Source organism: Argentina silus (genome assembly GCF_951799395.1).
Source record: "Argentina silus genome assembly, chromosome: 8".
Classification (NCBI taxonomy): Eukaryota; Metazoa; Chordata; class Actinopteri; order Argentiniformes; family Argentinidae; genus Argentina; species Argentina silus.
In genome coordinates, this window is record NC_139662.1 from 4,838,753 (window position 1) to 4,865,615 (window position 26,863).

General features: G+C 40.8%; 2 protein-coding genes across 3 annotated transcripts in view; both read left to right on the forward strand.

Annotated features, from left to right (window-relative positions):
- pik3cd (phosphatidylinositol-4,5-bisphosphate 3-kinase, catalytic subunit delta) overlaps positions 1-24,058 on the forward strand; it is a 66,857-nt gene extending 42,799 nt beyond the window's left edge. Inside the window, exon 24 of the transcript XR_014554359.1 lies at positions 24,047-24,058. The gene's annotated coding sequence lies outside the window, so the exon portion shown is untranslated. The remainder of the gene's footprint in view (positions 1-24,046) is intronic.
- The window catches only part of clstn1 (calsyntenin 1), a 29,826-nt gene continuing 14,639 nt past the window's right edge, over positions 11,677-26,863 (forward strand). For both annotated transcript variants that reach the window (XM_083675199.1, XM_083675200.1), the window contains exons 1-2: positions 11,677-11,863; positions 24,714-24,836. In XM_083675199.1, coding sequence (XP_083531325.1) covers positions 11,782-11,863; positions 24,714-24,836 — 205 coding nt within the window. In that variant the 5' untranslated portion in view covers positions 11,677-11,781. The remainder of the gene's footprint in view (positions 11,864-24,713; positions 24,837-26,863) is intronic.

Below are 26,863 nucleotides of genomic sequence, written 5' to 3' on the forward strand. Positions count from 1 at the left end.
CGTAAGGCTAACCATCAGGTGTTAATTGCAGAAGCTGTTTTTGATGGATTCTATGTGGTCACCAAGTTGAGGATTGGTGACATGTTTTTCCTCTGTTAATGACTAACATCTGTTCACTGTTTCCATGCTTACAGATCCATCAAAATCCTACGATTTAGAGGGAACTGATTCTGGGAATAAAACACCAGCTGTTGGTGAATTTGAAATGCTCATGCATCACGCTGGACTGGACTGCCAGTTTCAGACTCTGACATTGAGACAGTTGCTTCTCCAGACTTCTGACCCCTGAGTGATGGCTCGGCTCACAGACTTCTGACCCCTGCTTAGACAATGACAATGGACCACTTTGTGATAGGATAGAAGACCAAGGATTTAGATTGGAACTAGATATAGCATATTATGCACCTATTGGTTAGTGCATTGAAAATATGTCCTTATTTGCACAGTTCGTTACAACAACTTGTAAGGTCGTGGTTGTGAGTTCAACCATTATTTTGGCTACACGTGCTATGCTAAATGACTGTAATGTACTGTACAATGCTGTTGGAATAGATTATGTACAAATATACTGTGATTTTTCTCGCAGAAGAAAGTCTTTTGAACTAACCCCAACCTTCTGCAGCAGCAGATGGTATGATAAATTGAGGAACGATGCTGTGCAATCTGATGAATGCAAGATTGTGGTTTGTATAGACAGGTACAGGTATGCAAGTACCTTGTAAGGTTTACATGTATAATTCCAAATTACTGCAACGTACTATACAATGCGGTTGTAATATTATGTACAAATATACTGATTTCTTTTGCCCATATATCTCCTCAAAATCACAGTCCCTCTCTTGGTAAAGAGCGCCTCTTTAAACATGATGTCACCAGTCCAGTTTAAAAGCTCACATCAGCCTCTGTCTCCCAGTCAGCTGATAACTGCACCTCAGCATTTTATGTTATGCAACAGTGTGCCTGGACAGCATACCAGCTCTCTGGGGGGAAGGCAGCCAGTGGCATAACTAGTCTGAGTATTCACAGAGAGATGAGAGGGCATAACTGGAGAGATTGTTGCTGAGCAGCAGTGCGGTATTAATCAGTACATCTAATTGGTTATCAAAATGTCTAGTCTGCCATTTAGCATGGTCCAGTGATTTAGTGCTGTAACTGGGAGTTACTTGATTGATAGAGATGTTACTGAATTTGGGAAGGCTGAAATGTCCTGAAGGAGCTCAATGCCCAGTTAAATCATACCCCAAATAGTAACCAAGCACAGAGAAGCCACCAAGAATAAGCTTACACTATGATGGACATGTACTGTGCCAAAAGGAAGATGATCTAGACATTGCATACTGATGATCCCAATGAGACTTATCTATCTCTCTCTCTCTCTCTCTCTCTCTCTCTCTCTCTCTCTCTCTCTCTCTCTCTTTACTTTCCCATATTGTTTTGTGCAAACAAGAGGAAGATTCTGAATCAGATTTCATTTGTTATGTTGTGCGTACATTGCAAAGTTGTAAGCTACTGTAGAATTATCAATTCTTTATTTAATTGTGATTTTTAGGAGCTAGGTGATTCTGCTCAGTTTCCACAGCAAACATGGATGACTCCAGCCCTGGAATTTGAGAGGAAGGGCATCACTTAAATAAGAAATGAAATGTTGTCTTTCATCTTAAAAGGGAAAGGGAGCTCAAAAGTGAAGGTGCAGCAGTTGCATGAGTGAGTGAGTGAGGCCAGCCTCCCACCCACATATGACTCAACAACATTATTAAACAAAGACAGGAGGTATACACGAGAGATAATGAAGAGGCGTGCTGGTAAAGGACACATGCTGAGGAGTAATGCAGCACTGCACAATTACTCACGCCTCTACACAAAGCACTGCAGATACACTCTAGTCCACCCTAAGCCTCATGACTAATAGATGAGATTTGCTCTCCATACGCTCTACTCTCAGCAGCCCAAACCTTTTCACTGGGAGAAGGTTCGCCTCTTTTTGCATTACTCAACCAAGTACCCAATGCCTTTTATCCTTCCTTTAGATCTTAACAAGTTTTTCCAAATCCTGAGACACACCACATGCGTATACCTGATTAAGGTAGGCGTATACATTTTTATTGAATGGGGCCCTAAAATTCACTTCAACAGCATGGTTATCAATGTGTTAACACGTGAAGCGAGGCCAGAGCTTGACTGTTGCTGGGGGCCATGGTTTGGGCATGATAGCGTGCTTCAAACATGAGTACTGTAACTCTTCAGCATTTTTAATAAATGGAGTAATTGTAGTCTGCGGCAAGCAGGTTCTGCTGACTTGACAAATCCTGCTCTGTGCAAAAGAGGATGCCTGTGTCTCTCACTGAACATATGGCATTCACCATTGCTTCTCAGGATAGCTAGTTGACTTCTTCTATTTTTTTTGTTGTTGTAAGAAACAAATTCCAGAATATTATGAGAGTCATTGTGTCTTTAACTATTTAGGGGACCACTATGGAGGACTAATATTCCTATTTGAAAAACTAGGTTGTTGTTTAGATAGACCATCTTGTGGTCCACACTTCAACCAACTTGTTCTGTCTATCTTCCAATTTAAATATCAATGATTGTAATTTGAATAATAATTGAAACGTGAGACATGCCCCAATTCAACAACAGCATGTTATTGAAGGTTAAACAGTAAAGCTTACCACAGAAACTATTACTGTACTACCAGACTGCCATTTTCTCTAGCCATTGACAGACTATCATTTCCACAATATGCTGAGGATCAACATACCTGTCCACCCACAGTGTTTCCTCCCAATGCCTCCCACTGCCTGCCGGGATTTAAACCCATCATCAATTCTCTCCACTTCCGTCTTTTGCTTGATACAGTTTGTGTGGGAGAAATGCTGTATGGAAATGCCATCTGTAGCTGGAGTTTCCATAGTGGTCTGTTGTATTGTGAAAAAAATAAGTTATTCAGCTCTCTGTGTAAAGTGTTCTACTTGTAACCTAAAAGGTTCTTCAAATGGTTCAGCTAAAAAACTCTTTTGAGTTCGAGGTAGAAGCTTTTTTATTCTCTTGGAACCCTTTTGTCTAAGAGTGGATGTCTCTGTAGTCTGTATAAAGGATTTCGACATGTGTTCAACTTCTGGGTCAGCATTTGTTGCCTTTGTGCTTCTTTTCAACTCTGTTTATAAATCCTTTCAAAGGTCATTATTGGAAATGTATATCTTAGGGGTAGGATTCTGGTTGAAGGTTTTATGAATGCAATCATTAAATGAAAATGTCTTATGTCCCATAGAGATGAATATGAGTCATAAATATGAAGACCATGAATTTACAATATTTCTATTACTGCTGCCAATGCCCATATGCATGTGGGCAGCACTTCCATAAAGAGAACCACTCAGTCCATAGAGGACCTACTTGTGCACAGAGGACATTATATACTTTGAGTCTGAATAGTATGTGACAGCTTATAAATACATTTACCGCTATTTCAGAATTAGACTCACAACCCCTCCGACTATCACTTACAGCCTTGAACTTCATGTCCGTCTTCTATCAGGCTGTGATAACAAAGAGAGCCTTAGTGTATGAGATCATGCCAGTTCATCCCTCAAGTTGACTGACTTCAACAAGAGTGACGGGATGCTGCAGTTATAGTCGGATCAACATACTCAGTTCCAGACAATGTTTAGAATGTATCAAACTACAACAATAACACTTGTGTGGTACAGAATATAGATAATAGCACTAGTAATAGCAATAGTGTGTCAAAGCCAAGGCTGACAATTTAGCACCCCTGTGTGATGTGGAATTTTGAAATGGATTCAACTGCTTGTATCGTCAACTCTAAAAAGCATGGTGAACTTAAGAGAGCTTGTATTCTCATCCAGAATAAAATAGTCCAAATGCTATCTGATGGAATTCTCTTCACTTTGTCTCTCTATCTTAATGCGCTTCCTGAAGAAGGAGTCCTAGACCTTCAAAAATAAAAACCTTAAAGTGATCAAATTCCTCCCTATGGAAATCGATAAGGGGGAAAAGATGCACAGGCAGCAGTTGCTCTGGCATTGAATAATGGAAGCGACTGCAAGCTCAAAACTACATTTATTACTCTTGTTTCCCCTCTATAGAATGTGAAGGCTAAAAAGCAAAACACAGGCACTTCAATACAGTCTGAGAGAAGAAGAAAGAGCTTAGAACTGGGTCGTTCTGACATTTTCTCAATTGAAACAGTACTTATACAAGGTATGACAACAACCAATTCCCTATGACTTGCTTGGGTGCCATGCCTGGGACACATTTACGATTGAATCAGACCATGAAACCAGGATAAGGCAAGGTGTTGTGACCCAGGGAGGATACAGCTATTTGTGGACCCATAAATTGGGGCAGTGAGGCCTGAGATGTGTCCTGCTGAATGCTGGGAATGCTCTGGATGACTCAGCGTTCTCAGCAGGACCTGGCACTCAGTGCATCCATCACATGCTGGCCACTGTCTGCACAGGAACCTGCTGCTCTCCTGACTCCTGCCTGTCTGATTACTCTCATACTGATGGCTGGACAGCCACAGCCAACCAAGAAGAGAGAACAATCTATTCAGGAAAGGTAATTAAGGAATTGGAAATTGATCATAGCAATTTTTTCAAGTCATACATTTAATTTCCATTGAATTCCATTTGGATTGATTTTAAGTGGAATTGACCCTAACCAATGGTCAGAGGGCACTTACGCTAACACACTCACACACACACACACACACACACACACACATCAAGTCATCAATCGGTGTTACCGTTGTCTTTCCATCTATCTGTTTTTGCATCTACTAGGTTTTGTTGCTATAGCAACAAGGGATGAAGTTGTCACTGTGAGTCATGAAAATTATTCTGTTTTCTGTCTTTCGGGATAAATTCTTGACCTGTTGGCAGAGATCATGGTACCTACAGGAACACAGTGTATGAAAAGGTATGATTTTTTTCATACAGCATGTTTAACAATACCATCAATCTTTTACTGACTGTACGTCCACTGGCTCTTGGATCCTCAATAACAGCCATATCCTCAGGCCCTCCACTTAAAATTAGAGAGCAGCTGTCCCAGGATTATCTTATCCTGAGACAGATTCCTAAAATACCCAGCCAGAATTATCTGGGAGGGCAGCGCAGAGAAGAGGAATGAAGCTGGAAGCATTTTTGGAAGTGGGCGCGTGTAAATGGCTATTTCCAACTGTGAGTAGCCCAGCCAATTATCTTGGTGACATGTTGATGTGTGTGTGTGTGTGTGTGTGCGTGTGCGTGTGCGTGTGCGTGTGCGTGTGCGTGTGCTTTGAGGTCTCCTGACAGAGAGAGAGTTATGACAGCCCTGAACAAGCAGCCTATTTACAGCCTTCCTGGGCTGGGCCTGGATGGAAAACACACACTCACTGAGCCTCCTATGGGTGGAGGAGTGACGTGGGCATTCTATGCACACCTCTGCCTCCCATTCCTGCATTCAATTGTATTTCATTATAATGGTTATATATTTCTTCATCATTGAATTGCCTAGTATGTTGGTTTCATATTTTCATTCCATATTTTCATCAAATTTTCTGTGTGTATAAGGATATTGTATTGAACCATGCAACACAATCTCTGCAACCACTGTATAATTATAAATCCTCATTTATCTTAATCACTTTCAACAGTAGGGCTGTACAAATATGACAGAGCAAAGACCATGAGGGGGATGTCAGATTGCTTAATGAGAATATGTGACGTTGGGTTTGGGGGAGATGTGCTGGATTATTGATGTATATAGCTAAGCTCCTCCACTCAGCTAATTTCTCTGTGTCTCCTAAGGGAATCGAAACATTCACTCACCTCCAGCCTCACTGACAGCCTTTTATGAATTACCTCCTTGTTACCCTGCTGACACCGCAGCTAACGCTTATCCAGGCATTTCATATGCACACATAGTCACACGGAGAAAGAGGGGGGGGGGGGGGGGGGTAGGAAGAAGAGACAGAGAACAGGGAAAGATAGTCAGGGAGAAAGAAAGAGGGAGATATGTAGGGTGTGAGATACAGATAAAGGGTTATACAGAGGGAGGGAGGGATGGGGGAGAGATAGAGGGAGGGAGGGATGGGGGAGAGATAGAGGGAGGGAGGGATGGGGGGAGAGATAGAGGGAGGGAGGGATGGGGGAGAGATAGAGGGAGGGAGGGAGGGAGGGAGGGTTGTAGAGATGAGCTACTGCTAGCGTGGGATCAATAATTAAAAGGTCATGTGGAGAGATGCTGCTGTTAGGAGCAAGAGAACAGTGGAATGTTGTTCTGAAAGCCTCTGACAAACAACCACCGATTGGATACTCTAACCCTCTAACCCACAAATGCTTTCATCTAAAATTAGAATTCCCCAGTAAAAATCTATTTTGAATCGTCATCATGTGAGGTCATAGGGCATTCCAACAAACACTAATGCCCCATGGGTATAATTCAAGTAAAACCTGTATAGCTGGATATTTGAGTTGAAAACCCCCCACATATTCTTCACATTGTGGGTGGGAACTCTAATTTTAATTTGTTTACTTAAAGGATTTATTTACTTAAAATAAGTCTGTTGGACATCTGCCACCTCTGGCCACTGCAGCAATATTCAGTTTAAAGTTACAAACAACAACAACAACAACATCCTCCCTAATAATAATATAACCCCCAAAATGGACTTGCAGACACCAGAGACAGAAAGGAGAGTGGTGAGTCCACTCCCCTAGAACAACCCTGGCCAGTAACAACATGTTTCTATCCAAATCGAGTGTCGCCCTCAGAGACTCTATTTTAGACAGCGTTTCTCGGGACCAAACAGCCTTCGTAAATGAAATATTTCTTTCAAGGGATCTTACTCCCTGATCGCTACCAATTAAACAGTCATTACAACCATTAGAAAGCTTTTAGAAAGCTTGAATTGCACCTTTAACAGCAATAAATGTAACTTTATAATATGCCATAAACATTACAGAGTCAGAAAAATGTTTCAGTAATGTAATGTAAAGTCTGTCATCCACAAAGTCTAGTTGGGACACCAAGTAAAGTCAGGACCTAACTTTTTTGCCACAGAATTAATTACTGATACAATATATCTGCTGAATTTCATGTAGTTGATTTTTTATAAATGAAACTGAAACTTGACCATTTGACCATGTGTAAGCCTGAGTGAAAACATAGTCAATTACCATCTGCTTACATGTAATGACTGCCACTAGCTATAGCAGGTGGATGGAAACTAACTACAATGGGACTAGGGCCACCCTGCCTTGCTTCGGTTCACAGAGGATATCCTGGTATCTGGTCTGGCCTGTCCATTTCTGCTCACCAGCCTCTGCTTCAGCTCTCTTTACGAACACCCACCGCACATGAGTAGGAGGAGGAAGCTGGCCCAGCTGCAGGGCTTTTCCTCCTCCTCTTTAATATCACCCACTCGCCATATGAGCCTGGTTCAAGGGTAATGAGGGAGCAGATTGCTCACTTCCCCTGTCTGGACAGCAGGTTTTCTAATACACTTACAGAAGGAAGCAGATTACAATCACAGACAAGTTCAACTTTGGGACTGTTACCCTGGGTGGCCACGTATTGGGTTATCCCCCATATCCATCCATTCTTCCGTCTTCTGAGTGTGTGTGTGTGTGTGTGTGTGTGTGTGTGTGTGTGTGTGTGTGTGTGTGTGTGTGTGTGTGTGTGTGTGTGTGTGTGTGTGTGTGTGTGTTGATCTGCCCATTGGTTTCCAATGGTTTCCATATGACCTTTCCTACATACAGCATCCATAGCAGCTATACCCGGGGCCCTAATCTTGATGATTTGAAAAGGAGTCTCTGGTCCCCAAAGGTAGCCAATCACAGATGAATGATAAGAAACCCTGAGACAGCAATGTCAGAATTCCTATTACCACATCCTCGTTGTAATAAAGTGTAGGGGGTGAGAGTCACTACTGTGAACTCTCCTCACAACATGTCAGAGGTGACCTTCTGTAGAGGTCAAGGGTCAATGTTTTTAAAACATGTTTTAAAATTGCCTATTTGGAGGAATTCCCACTTACTACAAACATCTTACAAACATCAAATGAATGCGGAAAGTACAGTATACAGGATGTGCTTTATATAACCTAATCAGCATACAGATAAATAATGATCAGAAAGATTAAATCAAACTTACATGACAGCTTCAAATAAGGCTGAGCATACATTTCCCCTCATGAATATTCATATTATTGATATTAATATTCATGATTAGTTTGAAAGCCAGACAGCTATAAGTCCATTGAGCGCATGGAAAGAAAGATAATTGATTGCAAAGACTGGGGCTTTCATTCTGCTATCAGGTCCCATATGTCTGGTTCCCACTCATGCCATGTGTTTTAGTGCTCTTTCCTGATATTCAGAAATTCTCAACAAAGAACTGTGGTTCAGTAACAACTAAACTAGTTTGGCAATTGTGTGACTGTGTGTGTATAAAATGATACTATGCATTTTACTATTTCAGTACCATACAATAAGGGTATCAACACCTCAGGCATGTGTGTGCCTTTTTAGGTGTTGCTTTGCACAGAAAATACAGAGGCTCTTTCAGAGCTGGCTGAAACTGAAATGAGTGTAGCTAAGCTAGAGGAGGTGACAGCTCAATGGTTAAATGAACGACAGCACAGGTTAAAAGAGAAATAAGAGGAGGTTTAGAGAAAGGGGTCAATCATAAGGGATGAGTTTTAAACATTCTCTGAGTGTGCATGAATTAGACTGGAGGCAAAGCCACTGAAAGGTGTTCAGCTCCAACTGCTCTTTGAGGTGTTTCCAGACTCCAGTGCTTCTAACTCTGGGGTTTAAATATTTCCTTTGATGGAAGTTGATAACATCCAGGACTTAAATGTTTTTAACTCTCTCTACTCTAGTGAAGGATTTTTCAAATGTATTCAGAACCAAGTCACGTGGGTTCTATTGTCTGCCTTGCTGGAAAGATTTGCTGAAAATAGGCTTTGAAATAATGACAGTGGAGTGAATCATTTTGTCTACTACTCAAAGATATGTGATTCCTTTGGGCAAAGACACTAACAAACAAATTGTCAATTCATTTTTCCTGCATTCATATTCCATCTAACATTCACACAGAGAAGCATAGTATTCTTCACACAAGCCACAAGTGACTGCTATCCCCGTCTCGTATGTATACCCCATTAATGATCATAGAAAACAGAAACTGGAATAAAATAATTAGGATCCACATCCAGTAGATCAAGTGAACACAGTATTCCATGGAGTCTAGGATGTTGTCAGTAGATACAGACCCTGCAGAGAAAATACAGTATCATAGCAAGAGGCAATGGTTATATAATGGTCACAACTGCTTTGATTCCCATGATAACACACAGCTATCATGCTCTGTCTGCTGCCAACCACCCACAATGATTGCTGTATGTAGCCTGCAGTGATGTCTCAAATACACTCATTACTGACTGACTCAGTGGTGGCCATGATGATAATGCCCAATGATAGAATACTTCTTACACACAAGAGAGGCAGAGAAACACAACAGTAGCCTCACTTTGTCTCTAGCCAAAGTTCTAGTTAGAATTATGTTTTGACAGACAGTAATATTGGTCCTTGACAGAGTATGAAAATTGAAGCAAAGAGGAGGAGGAGTGACGTACTGGGGTGGTGGAACATGGAACAGCTATGAGGCTTATTTGACCTCCGATCACCCTGACAACTTGATAAATCAAATCCCCGTCTGTGGCCTCCATAAGTGAACTGAGCGAGTCTCTGTGAGGCCCTGTATAGAGCCAATCTGTAGTTAAATATGGAGCTGTCCTAAAAGAGAATGGATGTTTAAATGTGCTACCCCTATCATTAACATTGGAGTCCCAAATGGATATAACACCATACTATGGTGGGTTGTGTATACAAAAGCAATAGTGTGACAGGAGAAAATCACATGTTCTTGTCTTCAGATTTTGTTACTGCTAAAGCATGTAACTTTGTTCTAGCTAGACATGACCAACTAGCTTGAAAAACTCCTGAGAGAGACAATGGGTGTGAATGACCAGAGGAAGTAACACCTTAATGAGGCTTCGCTGCTGTCTCACACATATTCACCAAACCCCTTATTGCCTTCCATTGTCCCCTAGAGAATTCACAATGCGCATTCTGTCCCTCTGCTTTTCTCTGAGGGGATAGACATCTGGGGTGCTTTCACTTTCTCCAGCCAGTTCATGTCTTGCCAAGGGGGAACAAATGCCCATTGTACTGATGTTCTGCTGCTAGCTATAGACAGTCCATGTTTAAAGACCCATCAGTTAATTGTGGCTTCACAGAAGTATGTCCATTCTCTTGATTTCTGTTGAGATGATCATGACTCTTGACAGAAGGGGACCAAAGCGAGCTTGCATGGTTGTTATCATTTTCACACTATATCATTTTGTCTTTGCTTGTATGGACCCATTCACTGAATTATATCATGGCATTTCTGTGATGTACTGTATAATGTAGCGTGCAGACGATATTATCATATCATAGTGTATCTAAGGAAGCTTCTACATGTCTCAAGCTGCAACTCTGTGCCTGACAGGGCAAACAGCACAGAACATGATTCTAACAGGTCTCCATTCCCAGCCTTAACTTACGCTTGTATTCATGCAAAAACATGACATCATAAAAATATGTGGCTCATGAAGCCCTGTCTTCATCTGATAGGAATTCAAATGTGTGTTTATATCAGAGTCCTGTGCATTTAATCTCTCATTCTACCCAATAGATGGTTACATGATATCTACCATGATGGAAAAAAAAAAATGTTATTGAGTCAGAGAAATGCACACCCTCATACTCAACAAAAACTCACAATTTAGAGTGTCCTAATCTTTATTCAAAGCTCATTCTGCAATCATTTTTATTTCTCTAATTGCACCACATCCTCTTTTCATTTTAGGGTGTTACCTCAATCTAAGAAGTGTTGACATTTGTAATTTTGAACCTTTGTAATCATTTGTAATTTTGAACCTTGCTATTCTCACACCATGCCATGCCTGTTATAATTAAAGGTCTGCACAGTCATGTGGTGGTGAGGGCTGGGTGGGGAGAGCATTAGCTCCTGGATGGATCAATGTTGTGTCTTTGATGAAGGTTGTGCAGAGTCAGATAAAATTAGAGTCATCTCTCTCTCTCTCTCTCTCTCTCTCTCTCTCTCTCTCTGTGTGCGTGTGTTAAACTGTAATTATTTTCAAAATACCAGATGCACATTTTGCAATGCAGCCCTGATTGTTTTTCATGTTTCAATACCTAAATGTATCCACAACCCTAACATTGAAAGACAGCTTTTATTGAATACCAGGGAAGCAAGATAATGTCCAGGCATATTTTGTAAGGAATTAATGCAAAGCTTAGTAGACCACTCTTGCCATCATATGACCCAACAACACTAGCATCCATTCCACATCATGGTCACAGAGCTTCTCTGAGCCACTCCATTCTACCAACAGAAGACATTTGGCCCCCGCCCTTGGTCTGAGTTTAGCCGTCTGTGCTCAACTAGCTGCAAGCACTCCCACAATAACAGTATTGACGTCACTAGCCATCGGTCCTGTTGGATACAGCTGCAAAACTGCGAGAGAGCTGTGATTGAAGGGAATAGCAGAGCGGCGGTGGCGGCGGCGGCAGCCATCTTAGAACTATCACGATTACCGAAATACATCTTCTGGATTTTTTTCTTGAGAGAGAAATATTTCAATACATTGACGAGGATATAAGAAGGTTGTTTTATTTCCCCGTGTTTTAACTCGAATTCGGGATGCAGTTCCGAGGGTATAAACATTTTGCATCCGTTGTCGGACTGGTCCTCGTACTATTATGCGCGGTGGAGGCAGCCAAAGGTAATCCAAAGACGGGGGTTTATCTCGCTGTATTGTCTGTCTTCAGATGTATGTAAATAGAATTTAGGCCTGTGTCAGGTTTTAACAAATTGTTTCTCATCAGTCGCCATATAATCAATAACACAGGTGGTATGGCATTCCTAAGGGATGCATGGTCAGTGTAACCTGTCCTAGGGATGGGAGGCTTCTTTCATAGCGGATGGATGTCGCTCCAAAGTATTGGTCTCTCTGTCTGTGTCCGTGCATCACGCGTCATTGTAACAATTTAGGCCTAAATGCCATCAAATCAAATTAGAATTGTTACCATTTAGCATTCAACCATGGAATCATGAATAGTTCGATATGAACGACATTGTTTTCTGTTTCTCCCCTAGCCTATACCATTATACCATATGTGCTTTCTATTTTAGGTGCATGCCTAGATATATTCCATTCTGCATGGAAACATTTCTGTTGCCAACACTTAGATATTTAAATGCATAGCCATTTCAGTTACATGATTTCGGCACCCATCAAGTATCCTATTTTATTTCGGTTAATTCTCGGCTCCGTAGTTCACTAGCTCTTATTGTTCAAGAGCATAGGGCACTTGTGCATTGATAATATGCGGGCTACATCCAATTTACACTAAGTTCCTGAAAATGCTTTATATTATGTTCATAGTATTAATACATTGGCTGTTATTTTTTGTGCTTTTCATATATTAATACTTAGGCTATGCCGCGGGCGCACAGGTTCGGATAGCTTGTTAGCTACGCATTGCAGATCCTCCTGCCGAGCACTATTCGTCGCTGGATTTAAAAATGCTTGTGTTATGATCAGAGGCTTAGCAAAATCTGTATCATACTAATGATACAGTGCTGCAGGTGCAACAGCGGTCCTCGCTGAAATTCCACTGATGGATCGGCTACACTAGAAATATTAGCTTTGCCAAATGCTAAAACGTTATGCCTTTGCTGCAGGGTGGTTCATACCATGTCAACAGTTCAATATTTTGAGATGAAGACCTCTGAGCATGAATTAATCAATATCATATTGACGTTTATTCAGTACATTTCGATGTGAACCGGCCTCTCCAAAATTGAATTTACTTTATTCAGATGCGTAGCAGAACACAACATGCGCAGTGCTGGCGATGGAAATGTGTAATTTTCCCATGGCACACCCATTTTAAAACTCAAAACGACATCCGACTACAATAATGGTCAGGTGATGATTTGAAGATGTCAAAAGAGAATATGTAAAAAAGAATGTCTGACTACGCTTTTGATGGAAGAAAATGGTCCTAAGTACTAAGCTACTTTGTGATAAGGTTATGTGTTGCTATATCAGCAGCTGAGAATGCATGAAAAGCAGAGGCCACCATTGGAGAAGCATTAACCTTATTTTTATGTTGATTCTTCTCATGGTTTGAAAAACAACCAAATTATCTAAAACACGGATATTCTGCTCTGTCCTTATTCAAAAATGATTTGTCATGATAAAATTGTAAGTCCACATCAAGGGTAAAGTGAAGCCCATTCTAGGCAGTGTGTGACTCTATTTGGCCAAGTGTTTGTTTGGATAGTGCACCTGCTCACTTCCCTGCTCCTATCAGGAAAGGGACCTGTGTAATCCATATATTGGTGTTCAGAGTTTATCTTTGTCTAAAGGTCAATTGCCTAACTTCATTGCATCCACAATCCTCTGTAGTTCATGATTATATTCATGACCTGTTGATTAACTTTTTGATTTTTGTGTTGTGAATTTTCATTGCCCTTTTAATCCATAGATTGTTTGATTTCCTCAAAAGATTTATCAAGTGTTGTAAATGTGTTCAATTCAAGGCCCTTTTTCTTCTGAGAAGTAGGCTATTCTCAGAAGTCTTGGTTGTTACGGTATGATGCATGATGGGGTATGGCACGTAGGCCTTCAACTGTCTCCTAGTAACCAGTTACCTGTATGTTATCATTACTCATAAGTTTGTATAGTGTCAGCGATGCTGATTGTTGGAGGTGTGGCACAGGTCAACCCGCAAGCCAGCTTGAGTCATCTTATAGGGACATTATGTGCCTCCTGCGAAAAATAGTCACACATTCCTAATCATCTGAGGCAGTCCAAGAATCTTTCCTGATTTTAGTGCTTTTAAGATTTAAGAGGGGCACTATAGTATGCATTAAAGGAAGCAGGTGTATGCTTACACAATTGTGATAAATGTCCTGTCCTGTCAAATATAGGGTCTTGCATCCTATTTTTACATGGATTCAAATTGATAATGCAATAAGTTGTTTCCTAGCTTTAAGATGTAACCCCACAGTGTCTCAAGCTCTATGGCTAGCAGCTGCTGGATCTCTCATATGCCTTCCCGTCTAACACTTGGCCTGTCTAAGCAGGGCTCTGCACTATGATGCATGGCCCTTTCCTCTGTACACACTACACAGACAAAGAGAGCTGGCTGCTAGGAGTACCTCAGTGGCCCATGCCTCATCGAATTAGCACATTTGAACACATTGGGTTAGAGTTAGGCCCAGCTTTGTGTTGTGGTGAGCCAAAAATGCATACAGATAACTTTCTTTACGAGGGTAGTAGAACTATGCACATAGCTGCCCGGCCCTGCTACCTGGCATGCCATTTATCAGTGACACACTTGCACTGTTTGTCTAGTTGTTCATGCCAGCAAGAGGATACAGTCCTAAGCGTTGATACTGTAGGCTAGAGAAGAGAGTTTTATTTGTCACAAAATATGGCATTTTTTGAATGCCATCTCTCTTATTAAAAAAAGGTGACAGAGGCTATAGTAGGCTGATTTGACCACCAGTCTGCATCCTGTCTGGCCAGTTAGCCCACACGGTCTAACTAGAGAGAAAGCTGAGGACTGCTTATCGCAGAATGAGTCGTGCAAGAATCAGTATGACAAATGCATGATGTTGTAAACCAAAACTACACAGATGACAATAGCTACATTGTTTTCCTCTGCCATTCTGTTGAATTTAATAACATTTCTACATACCATTATTCAGCACTGAAACCAGGCTCAGTTTACAGGCCTGTTTTCCTACCAAACAACATAATGAAGTATCAATGGCATTACAGCTAAAAACTTGGTAGAGAACGTTTTTTTGTTTCTTTATTATAGGTTCAAGGAGGTGCGCCATGGCGCCCTGTATCACATCCTGGCTCTCATAGATTAGTATGACCCTTTTTGTCAGATAACCCTTTATGTACCACCCACCCCCCCCACCAAAAAAAAAAAGAGAAAGAAAACTGTTTGCTTGCTGGATACTGACACAGTGTGTCCCAAAGTTAACTCTTGTTGCCTCATTTATTCATAGAATTCACACTGGGCCCAGAGTTGGAATGAGAGTGTGACAATGTAGTCACTGTTACAGGAGGCTCGACTCAAACCCCCAAGAATTTATGTATGAGATAATCCCCAGAAAGTGCATAGTTGTTGGAGAATTTCTGTTTTGTTTTGTGCTACTTTTGCCAGAGAGAGACAGAGGCCTTGAGACAGCCGGCTTTAAGTTGGGTTGGAGGTGACTTTCTTTTCATTGGTTCCTTTGGCGGGCAATGGTGGCTCAATTGAGTCAGTGAACTGTCAAGAATGGGTCATTCATTTGTGAATATCAAGTCGTTCTTCTCACTCAGTCAGCTGGCTGGGTAGCTGTGTCCAGCCCTTTAATGACTAAAGTCTACAACACATAGAACTCTTAACAGGATACAGCGTAACCCCGCTGATGCAGAGATTAACAAGTGTACAGTACCTTGTGTGAATTGGTGACAATTATTCAAATTTATGACTGGAAAGTTACTGGAACGTGTAGTGCTTATTTGATTCATTATCAGTCTTGCTTCTTACAGCTTTGCTTTTATTTGAAGGCAGTCCACGAATTTGAGGTAGGCCGAAAAGTTACCCAAGCTTGTAGTGCTTTAGTTTTTTAATGATAACAACCTATCACTTCAGCCGCACCATTGAATTGTTGAACCGGCATCACTTTGAAACTCCTAACAATGGAACTCTATGGCTAGACGCATCATTCACCCAAGTTTCGTCAAAATTGTCAGTGGTGTCCCAGTGGTGTTGGAAATAAAGAGTGTGACATAGGAACAGACAGACCGATCCATAGTCCCCTCCCTGATTTCATTGTGGGGGACAACAAATATTTCTCAGGAGAAATAGCACTCAGGGAACATTCATAAATATTCATATGGAATAACATGCATGTCATCTTGTGGTTTTGTGCAACACAAATTTGGATACAAATACAGAACTTTTCTTGAATTGGGTTGGGTACATAAAAATTTATTGACGGTGCCAAACCCAAAATAAAGTTCAGACTTTCAAGCATCAAGGGCACAGAAACTACCATGAAATATAGTTGCACATTGCCTGTACTGTTTCAATTGGTATTTACATTTACACTGGGAAATGTTGTGTTGACAATGGGTACTTTTTGTTAATTACTTTAAATAATTCTACACAATTGGTAACTATATTGTATCAAATACTGCCTTGTCTTGGTTGTTATATTGAATCCCAAAGAAAGAAAACAGTAATTACTAAGTAAACACCTGGTAATGTCTGTACTGTGAAATATTCCAACACATGTAATGCTGGATTGAAGGCCTCAAGTATAATCATAGTTATGAAAAGGAAACATTTTCCCACTTCCTGATCTTCTGTCAGTAACGTTAATGGTGTTGTAATATGACTTATAAAGTAATCGTGAAACTGTAATGAGGATACCTCATTGTGATATTTTTTTAAGGCACTCTAATACAGTTTAGGGTTTTAATTCAAGCCGTAAGGCATGCAGTGGTATTGCTTATCTGGGATGGTCCCCAGAGCTTCATTGTTACCAGGAGAAATATGGCCCTCTGGAGCTTTGTGTCTGAACACATTAATACCAGGAGCCTCCCTGGGAAACAGGTAACCAGAGAACACATTACCTGCAGTCATCCAGCCACAGGTTGGATACACTGATCCCCCTGTACAGAGCTCCAGGCTCACTCTCGCTCCCTCACTCTCACTGGCCCTTTGTGTCTCTCACAGAGAGGTGATTGAGTTGCATTCAAGCTCTCTCAGCCCCTACCCCCCTTCTCAGAGAAAATGGCTTGCCCCTGTTGTTGGGGGGTGGGTTGTGATTGCTTGGTGGACAAACAAACGTCGTTGCCTGGTAGGGCGACTGAGAGGCTCTCCTGTGTGAACGGGATATTTAGGGAGTAGGGCCCTGAGGCCTGGGTTTGCCCAAAGGGTGTAAAGCTTCCCAGAACAGTCGACGCTCTGTGATGGAGATGGCTTGCGTCAATAAGTGCATGCCCCTCTAAGGAAGAGCAAACACAGAAGTGTGGCCAATGTTTTTGACACTGGTCAGATTGAGTCAATTGATTACCCATTGTCAATGGAGTTAAAAGGTCTACTCCTCTGCACAATGAAAGTCATTCCTTGACATTCATTTGGATTAAACAAATACCATCACATTTGACCATTCCTGTGTTTCCACGACAGCTTTTTCTCAGGCTTAATGCTAAGCCCATGAAGCAGCACTGTGTAGGTGTTTTTATATAAAGTTAACCTATTGCTTGAGGTTATGATTCTGGTATTGACCAGTATTGTGAAATTCTGTCATACACCAACATCTACATTTTCCATTGAACCACGTCATTGGGCTTTTTCATATGAGCTACAATGTAATGGAACTCAAAATCAGATTACATCTAGCCTATTATCCGTAGACGTCAGCATTTTGTGTCGTGCTATGATGACACAGAACTGATTAAAAGACCCTATTGAGACGGTTTGATACGTCTTTTGAGCCAACTCATGACACACCTCCTCATTTAACCCCTGGCTATGTCCTCATTATACACGACGACTCCAGAGAGGTTCCTGATTATTATTATTATCGCAGTTCATCTGATTATCACAGATTGATCATCTGATAGCGATGCCAGTCTGGAGCGCTATGCCGTTCGTCTCTTGTTAGCCCCGAGTGAACAACAGCAGCCTGTGAATCGGCCTGCGTTATCTTATCTGGTTAGGCCTGTGTGTCAATAGTGAAGGCTAGACAGTAGATGGACATGTGCAGAGCAGAATGTTTCAGTCGCAGGGGAGAGGGAGATAATTGGAGCATCAGCTCCCTGTTTTTTTTCCCATGAAGAAGAGACATCACAGTGGTAGTGCGAGGACACTGTGTGTGGGCGTCCTATTGTAAAGCAGGATTACCATGACCTATTGTAGCCCTGTAATTCTCACAGGAAGTATTTCAGCATGGTCAGAGGTCAAACAGTGCTGGTTGGCCTAAGTTTCAATAAAGGAAGAGAATACTTTGAATGGGTGTGTTTTTGTGTTTCTTTGAATACATTTTACTGCCCTCTTTTTGTCTGTATTAGGGACAACTACACATATTTGGAGCAGCAACAGATGGTCATTTTCCCAAATGTCACGCTGTCCTAGGCTTAGTAACATACTGTAAAAAAGGCCAGCAAACATCTCGCCCAAATTGTGAATATATATCATCATATTGTAACAAAGGTTTTGGTAACGTTGTTGATTGGTAAAGACTGTACTTCTCCACAAGGCAAAGAATGACCTGAATCCCCCTAAAAAAAATCTCTGATTAGGCACTTGCATAAACTGGGAATCTTAAAATTTGAAGTAGACATTAGAAGTACATTAAAAATGGAATAAAGTAGAGACGATCTGACATCGGTGTTAATTTAATCTGTGTGTGGACTTCCTGTTGCATACAGTACATGCTAGTGGAAAGACAGTCTAGTTTAGTAGAAAGATTGGCACGGCACAGCACAGCCTGGAACAGAGGGCCTCACCATGTAGATTATCCCCCAACAGCCATGCCAGCGGTCAGTCATGTTTCAAATCCAGTAAACCCTGCACCCTCTCCAAAATGACCAAATCTAGAGCGTCCCCATACTTCTCAGTGGGGACTGTTTTAGTGTGCTTTTAGCAGGAGGCTTTTCGTCTTCCCTTTCAATCCTAGATCTAATATTTTCATTTTGTTTTAGAAAGAATATTTCATGCTGAGTTGAAAGTCCACATCTGGCCTGGTCTGTAACATTTAGGGTAGTGTGATGGGTAGCTGTGTTGATGGAGAATGTCCCCAGAGGCCATATAACCTTTCCTTTCCATTCCATTCTTTGCTTTAAAAAAAAACAACGATGAAGTGAGGAATAGAGCATTTGTCTGTTCCTGTATCAACAAACAGACTTGTTGCAGAATTTGTGTAATATCCTGTGTGATATTTTGTGTAGATAAGCTCCTCCAAGCCTCCGCTCCGTTATTCAAGTCTCTCTAGTCCTCGACCTTGTGAGTGAATGAAATAGGAGCATCCCATTATAGGATTAGATGTCAGTGTGGGTTTACATGATGGGTAACAGGATTGTATACCAGGTACAGTGTGCTGGGCCTTGAGCTGGCCCACCATCTGTGCGTAGCACATGCCAGTATATATGTCCACTGCAGGTTCTACGTATTATTCATTGTTTATGTCACACACATACCATGTGAATTAGTGAAAGGCTTTGAAGAGGATTCATCATTTGTGTCCTCTATATCAGCTGACATAAAGCCTCAGTTGTCCACTCAATACTCGAGGATTAGTGTACTGTTTTCCCACCTTATCACCATGTCTGGAAGTGACTGTGCTACTTCTATTCTCTGCTCCAGTGTCCACAATGGAATGCTGAAGTTAGCCTGTTAGCAGATGGATTTGTCTGTGTGAGACACTGGGCCACTGTTGGCCACTCATGTCATGATTGCCTCCATTTTCCCTTAGCTAAGAGAGCTACACACACACACACATACACAGACACACACACTTGCACAGAGATCTAAATTGTTCCAAGCCATCTATATCTCCTTACCCCCTACAATCATTTGTTCTCTTATCAGTCTGTCGCTCTGTGATTAGCCATGCTTATTGGGGCTTAATTAGCCTCAATTTCATTGTTTTACTTGCAAGGCAGTAAGACATTTTTCAATTGTACTTCAAGTTAAAAAATCTTTAGTACCTCAGTAAGACAATTTTCTTTTGTACTTTGGGGAGGACGCAGAGCAAATTAAGGAAAATGCTGAATAGAAGATATGTATTTTGTTTTCCTACCCTATTTAGGGATGATTTTTGTGCCAAATTACATCCAACCACCCCCTTTTTTAAAACGTCCGGACGTGCCCAAAATGTGTCGTCTATAAGATCAATGTGCCTCACTAGTTTAATACAGTACCATGAAGTGATGAGCACAACAGTGGTAGACAATTGCACATATAACTTATATAACTTCGACCTACATGGCTTTGACGGTTGCTAGCTCAGATGTAACATTGCAGAACTAAAGTGCTTTCTTCTGCATGGAGGAAAGCAACATGACTGAAAATAACACATATATGGTCAATTCCACTGTAACAGAATGAATCCACCTTCAAACATATGCGAAACAAAAACCCTTGATAGCGAAGTTTAACAAACCATACAGCTCTATGCACAAGCACTACTTCTAACAATTCCCACTGAAAATTAAAAACAAATAAAAACATTTACACTAAGAACTGTGCAGATTCTAAGTTTGGTAATGAAATCTCCCTGTTTTTTATTTTGTATGTAACCACGTTTCCCCATATCTGCTCCAAATTAGGATTCAAATGTGTTTGCAGAAAGAGTGGGGTGTTAGCTATCATATGATACCTTGAGTTTGAAAAAAAATCTCTTTGGGTTGTTGAGATTGTCTCAGAGATCCTTACTGCAAAATGAAATAGTTGTTTATATTATTCTCTGAAACCAGTGTTGGAAGGACCCTGAGAATCTTATGGACACCACACCATATGTGTCAGTGCGTTCTTTAATCATAAAGACAAATCCCTTGCTGTTCTTACTGTAAAGGTGTGCAACATATTCAGTATGTCATCATTGTCAGTGGCAGTTACTTGCACTACAAATGTGTGTGATTTGCTGGCTTTGCTTTGCCCAATGTAACAACAATAAAGTTTGCCGCACGAGGTTGGTGAGGATGATGATGCAGTGGTTTGTAACTACTACTGTATGATTTGCCACATTGTTTCGGCTGTCCCTGTGAGAGAACCCTTTTGAAACCCTTTTGAGGTCCATGTAGAACCCTACTTGGAGGGTCCTACATGGAACCCAAAAAAAAATGGTTCCTTAAAAGATTGTCCCACGGGGAGAGCCGAAGAACCCTTTTAGGTTCTATACAACCTGTACAAAAAGTGAATGTAGCCAATTCAATTTCAGTAAAATTATTATTATTATTTTATTTTTTTACCCAAAACTTTAATTAATTAAATTTACTAAATCAACATTAGTAAAAACACTACAAGTACTTTGTAAGGCTACCTAATGCTACTGAATATTATATTCTGCAGTGTCAGAAAGAGGTCTCAGAATCTGGTTTAAGCTGGTTGTCTGTAAAAAGTCAAGGTTGAGAATAACCTTTTTCTTCCCTCTGCATTATCTGCAAGTGCTCCTATGTTGGAGATTGGTTGATAAACTGGGTCCCAATTTGAACTGCAGTGCACACTGCATAGGGTAGATGGGTTGCCTCATAAAGTGGAAGTAAGGGACTGGCACCTTGCCATACCAAACACTGAGTGTGCCAGGGCAGCAGGCCCCTCTAAAAATCAGCCACTTCAGAGCCCTTCTCCTAATCTCATTTTCATCTCAACCCGAAAAGCTTCCCTTACCTTCGAAGGCTAACCACTCCTTTAATAATGATAATAACATGGCATTAGCACTAGGCTGGAAACACAAATTGTTTTAAACGGTCCAATTAGTAATGTCAAGAAGATATATAGTTACTGCATTTGTTCAATTTTAATGTTGTTCTTGTAGTGTCACATGGTGTTTATCTACCCAGCCGTTACACAACAGATGTTACTCGTATTCACTAGGAGAGGATGATGAAGCTGTCTTGTCTTGAGGGGCTTGTTGTAAATTTCACACACTGTACACTAAATGATGTGTTGGATTTCATGCTTGAAATTGAATCATTTTAGCTAAAGTACATTTCATAGTGTGTCTGTGTGTGTCTGTTTAATTATGTGTCTGTGTAATTGTGTGTCTGAATGAAAATAGCCGTAAAAGCTGATAGACTGCATAGTGTATCTGTATGTAACTGTATGTGAACTGTGTAACATGTATTGAACAGCCATAGGCCTAGTTTATGTTAAGTTTTCTGAAGATTCTTTGGAAAATTCTCCCACGAGGTAACATTGGGAAGTACAGCTTCACTGGTGGACACTGGCAGCTGTTCAGACACAAAGACACAAAGACAAAGTGTTCTGCTCATTATATTGTACCTCTGATTATATTGTACCTGTCCTTCAAGAGTTTTATCTCTTGGGGCTGGGTGGTGTTTTCATGGGAGTACTTAGGAGAGCTGCGACTCTCATTCTTTGTGTATTCAGCTGATGCATTTTGGGTTTAAACCATTGTAATTTCACTCAGGGTTTTTGGACTTTTTATTTGATAAAAGGCTAACTTTTATCTTCTAAGAATCTTAGTTTTGTCAATGCCAAAGAGTAGGGGGTCATGACCCGTTATAAACTCTCATTCAAAGAGATGAATGCTTTCACTGTTCCACTTGTTTACTGTCTGCACGAGTAATCCCTTCCAAACAAAATATCAATTAGTTTCTGCACGATATTGGCATTGCCAATTGGTCTCTTGATTCACCCCAGCTCTCTTTTTGATGTATTTCTCTCATGATATGATGATGTGCCATGTCTTCCCAGTGCTGCGGAGCAACTCACTTCAAGGTTATTTCACGCTGTAGCTCATGATTGTTAGCTTGTGAATTACATACTTTGTTGCAGCTGTGCCAGTGGCCTGGGAAGTAGGGTAGATGGCTGGCTGGTGTTAACATTCTTCCTCAGCTGGTGAAATATGCTGTGTAAGATAAATGAAAATTACATTCCCATCTATTCAGAAACACTCTTGTTGTTTTCCTGGATTTCTTGTTTTACACAGGACGTCTTCAATTGATTTGTTTGTAGTAGTTCTTCACAAATAGCTAAAAACGATGATATTGATTTCTGTGTTATAAAAAAACATATCTGGCTATATACAGTGTTATGCCTGAAGGCTGTTGTTATAGCATGTCACTTAATAGGCAATATGGAATGGAAGCAGGCAGAAGCTATACCAAGCTGTGCTAATAATACGTGAGCCAGTCAGAGTAGGTCTACAGTACTGTTGGGAATTGGATAGGCAACCTAACTATTCCTCTGAGGTTGAGATTTTGTAGATGCTAAAGCAGATTATTCTGGTAGTCTGGACAGGAAATCTATCGAAAGGCAACTACCACGAGTCAGGTTGTGTGAGACATGCTGTGAAGGTGATTTATGAGTGCCATCAATTCTAACTTGGTGACAGAGCGCAAGACCAGTCCTCAAAACCCATAGAAATCCCATTAGGACTTTCAATAGCTGGGAAATGGTGATGCAAAGAGTTTGCAGTTACTCATATATTGATCAGAACAAGTGCATGTTTTTTCTGCACAAAAACATGACATTCAGAAGGCATTTATAACAATTGATTACATAATACCAATATAATACTCTTTAAATAATGTAATTAAATAATTTTAACATCCTGTCCCATATCCTGTCTGTCATATCATGACCACGTACATTTGTGGTTCAAGTTCTGGGTGACATGGGTGAGCGCTCTTTTGTATGATGGTTTAGTGGGGTGAAGTAAAAAGACACTGAATACTGCACAAACCCTGAAATTAATTTGATTGCAGAATGAAAACAATATATATGGTTATATGAGCACCAATGGCATGTATTTGGATATATATAAATGGAAGCAGTATATTTTGGTTAATGTCTTATATGAAGCAATGTGTACAGTATGCATAAAGTGGTTGCCTGAGGGTGTTGAGTCAGTAATAGAAACATTTAATGTGTTTCCCTTTACACCAATATGATAAGCTAAACAATGTTAGTGTTTTTTTATCATCGCACTGAGGAACATATTGAATGACAACATTTCGAGGCTAACAAATGCAACAAAATGCTAACAAAAGGCTACAAATGCAAAATGCAGGCTATAAGATCAGAAGAGGCTGTGAGATGCTTGCTCAAAAGTGTCAGTTTCTTTATTTCTTATGAAGAAACTATTATGAGTCTTTGGTGATAATGTAGCCACAACAAGCTAGGGTCATTTAGAGGTCAATAGCCACTTTGAGTTCAACTTAATTTAGTTCCTATTTGTTGTCTTGTTGTCAGATCATATCTCCATTGCTTCCTTTCTTGGGATTTCACCAAAAGACATGTGGCTGGTTGGTTTACCCTACTTCCCAGCACCCACCTGTCCACTGCCAGCCACTGTCAGTGTCTCCTATGAGATCACTAGCACAGAGCTTGTCAATCCACTGACTCAGGAGAGGGTACATATTCACTGTAAGAGAGCTCTGTCTCCCTCACATTAACACAGTTTTCTTATCCAGCCCAAATGTGTCACTCGATGCAGCTTTTTCTGCCACCGCCAGCTGAAACAGAATCCTGTCTACAGCTGGGCTGTGTCCCAGGCACAACAGAGCACAAAGCTCTAATGAGCCACACTGATGGTTTGTGCTGAGGCTCAGGCTGGAGCAGTCATTTGCTCGATGATACCACTGTCATATCCACTTACAGATTGTGACTTTATTTGCCTAACAATTTACCTGGCAAAGCTGCCACTTCCACCTAGTATTGATAGAATTTAGATTCTGCTGTAAGGGCCTTAGGACCCACCTTGATTATACCTGCACCTTGAAAATGACCTAAAATGCCTTGTTTGTATGTATTATTTTAATTGCTATTACATACAATGAAATTTCTCTCTGTCTTTTGCAGTTAATAAGCACAAACCATGGATCGAGACGACATACCACGGCATCGTAACAGAAAATGATGACAAAGTACTTCTGGACCCACCACTAATTGCCTTGGACAAAGATGCACCACTGCGCTATGCAGGTGAGAGAGGAGGTTAAAACTATACTTGTTCTTCCGCTGTCCCATCTTCTCTTAACCTTGATTCACTCTGCTTTTCTCTTCTCTAATTTACCGTAAAAGGGAGGAGTACATATGTAGCCAAAACTTGAAAGTATGCATCATTTTCTTTTGGAGACACTCCTTGGCCAGTCCAAAAAATGTCTACTTGTTTGTTGATCTCTTAAGGTATGGTTTTCTAGCAATTGCATACAAATGTTTAAAGAGGCATTTTACTCAATAAACATGTTTTAGACCATATGAACAGTGGGCTGATGCGAAATGTACTAGAAATGTATGTTTGAGTAAATTGCCCCTTGAAAATGGTGTCATTTATTGTTTTATATTGGCTGCTCATCCTTAGTTTTCCCCTCTGAAAACGGTTGAGAGTAAATTTAAGAGGGGAGTCTTGTGGTAAGGTAGAACAGAGATTTAATCCATGACAGGGGCTGTGCAGATCTACTCTGGGGTCTTTGAGGTTTCACATTTCTTCAAGCAAGCATTGCTAAGTCTGTAAATGTTAACTTCCTTCATATTATTTAGAATGACTGATGATGAATGTCACAACACAGTTACATCATATTAGATTCTAGCCACAAGATGTTCTGCTCTGGATATATGCTTTGAAGAATGTCAGTGTCAGGGAATGTGCATGTTTCATTAATTGAGCATCTCAAACTCTACTTTGGAAGTAAGATGTGTATTGAAAGATAAACAAGGTGCACAAGGATTTAGAATAAATCTACTTGAGGTCTCTATATGAAAGCTTTGCATTGGATCTTAAATCCAATTGTCATTCTGCAATATGTTAGTAAGTTTGAGAAGAAGCATTATCAAGTTATTTCAAGTTGCAGGAAATAACTTTCATATTAGACTGTCTACAGCAGTGTTCTATGCAGCTGGTCCCCAGATTCACAATAAGGGCCCTTTCATATCTAGATCAATCAGTTAGTTACTCTTTAATGTTTATCTCCAACGAGAGGCACAATTAAAGTGCATGTGCCACAGCAGCATTAGGTCTGGACTTTTTTTAATCACACTGATATTAACTTTGGCATTGGTTCAAAGCACCATGGCATTGAGAATGGCTTCCCTCCACTCCATCCCATGAATTCTGCCTTTGATCTACATTACTTCCTACCCAGCACTCCCATGCCTCTTGGTATGCCCTTTTAATCACAGATTAAGTGAACTCAACTTACTGTACTTAATCAGATGAGATGGGCGTCGTGTTTTTCTTAGCAATACAATCTGATGAATATCCAATTCAGTTCTCTTCAACAAAGTTGTTAGCTTTATTGAAATACTGTACTTGGTCTAGATTCTTATGTATTTGAATGGTAGGGTGCACAGCTCAATCTCAGGGTGAACCAGACTGACAGAGAACTGAAATGTAAAAAGTGGTCAAAACACTATTCCCATTCATTAAATGTTGATCCATTCCTCCTGCAGTAAATTGGAGTTCAATAGAGCGCTCGCTTTCTTCTTTGTATTGGGTTCACACTTTGATGAGGAGGGCAGTGGAAGTGGACTGTGTGTCTCAGCAAACTGGCTCTCCCAGGAGCTGACAAACTGGTTACACGTGGCTGTAGGGGTGACTGTCTCTGCCGTGCCAGCCTTCCTCCTGGCCAATCCCCCTCTGTGTACAAACAAGGCTCATTCCAGAGTTGGCCAATGGGCTTAGGGACAGTTGATCAGAAGCTTTAATGTGTGGGTGTGTACGTGGGTTAGTCGTTAGTTGGTAGGTGGATTTTTGGGTAGGTGTTTGTGTCCTCACCGGTGTGTGTGTGTGTGTGTGTGTGTGTGTGTGTGTGTGCATGTGTGCGTGTGGGTGTGTGGGTGTGTGCGTAATGTTAGATTTTTAAATCCTCACAAGCTGGAAAGTGAACACGGCAGTAGTCATGTGTGACTGTGTCCTAGAACTATGAGTGTGGGACACAAACAAGGACTGCAGCATTTAGCCACAAGATGTGGGTTACTCCCTTATGTGACTATGAATAGGGACTTCCGTA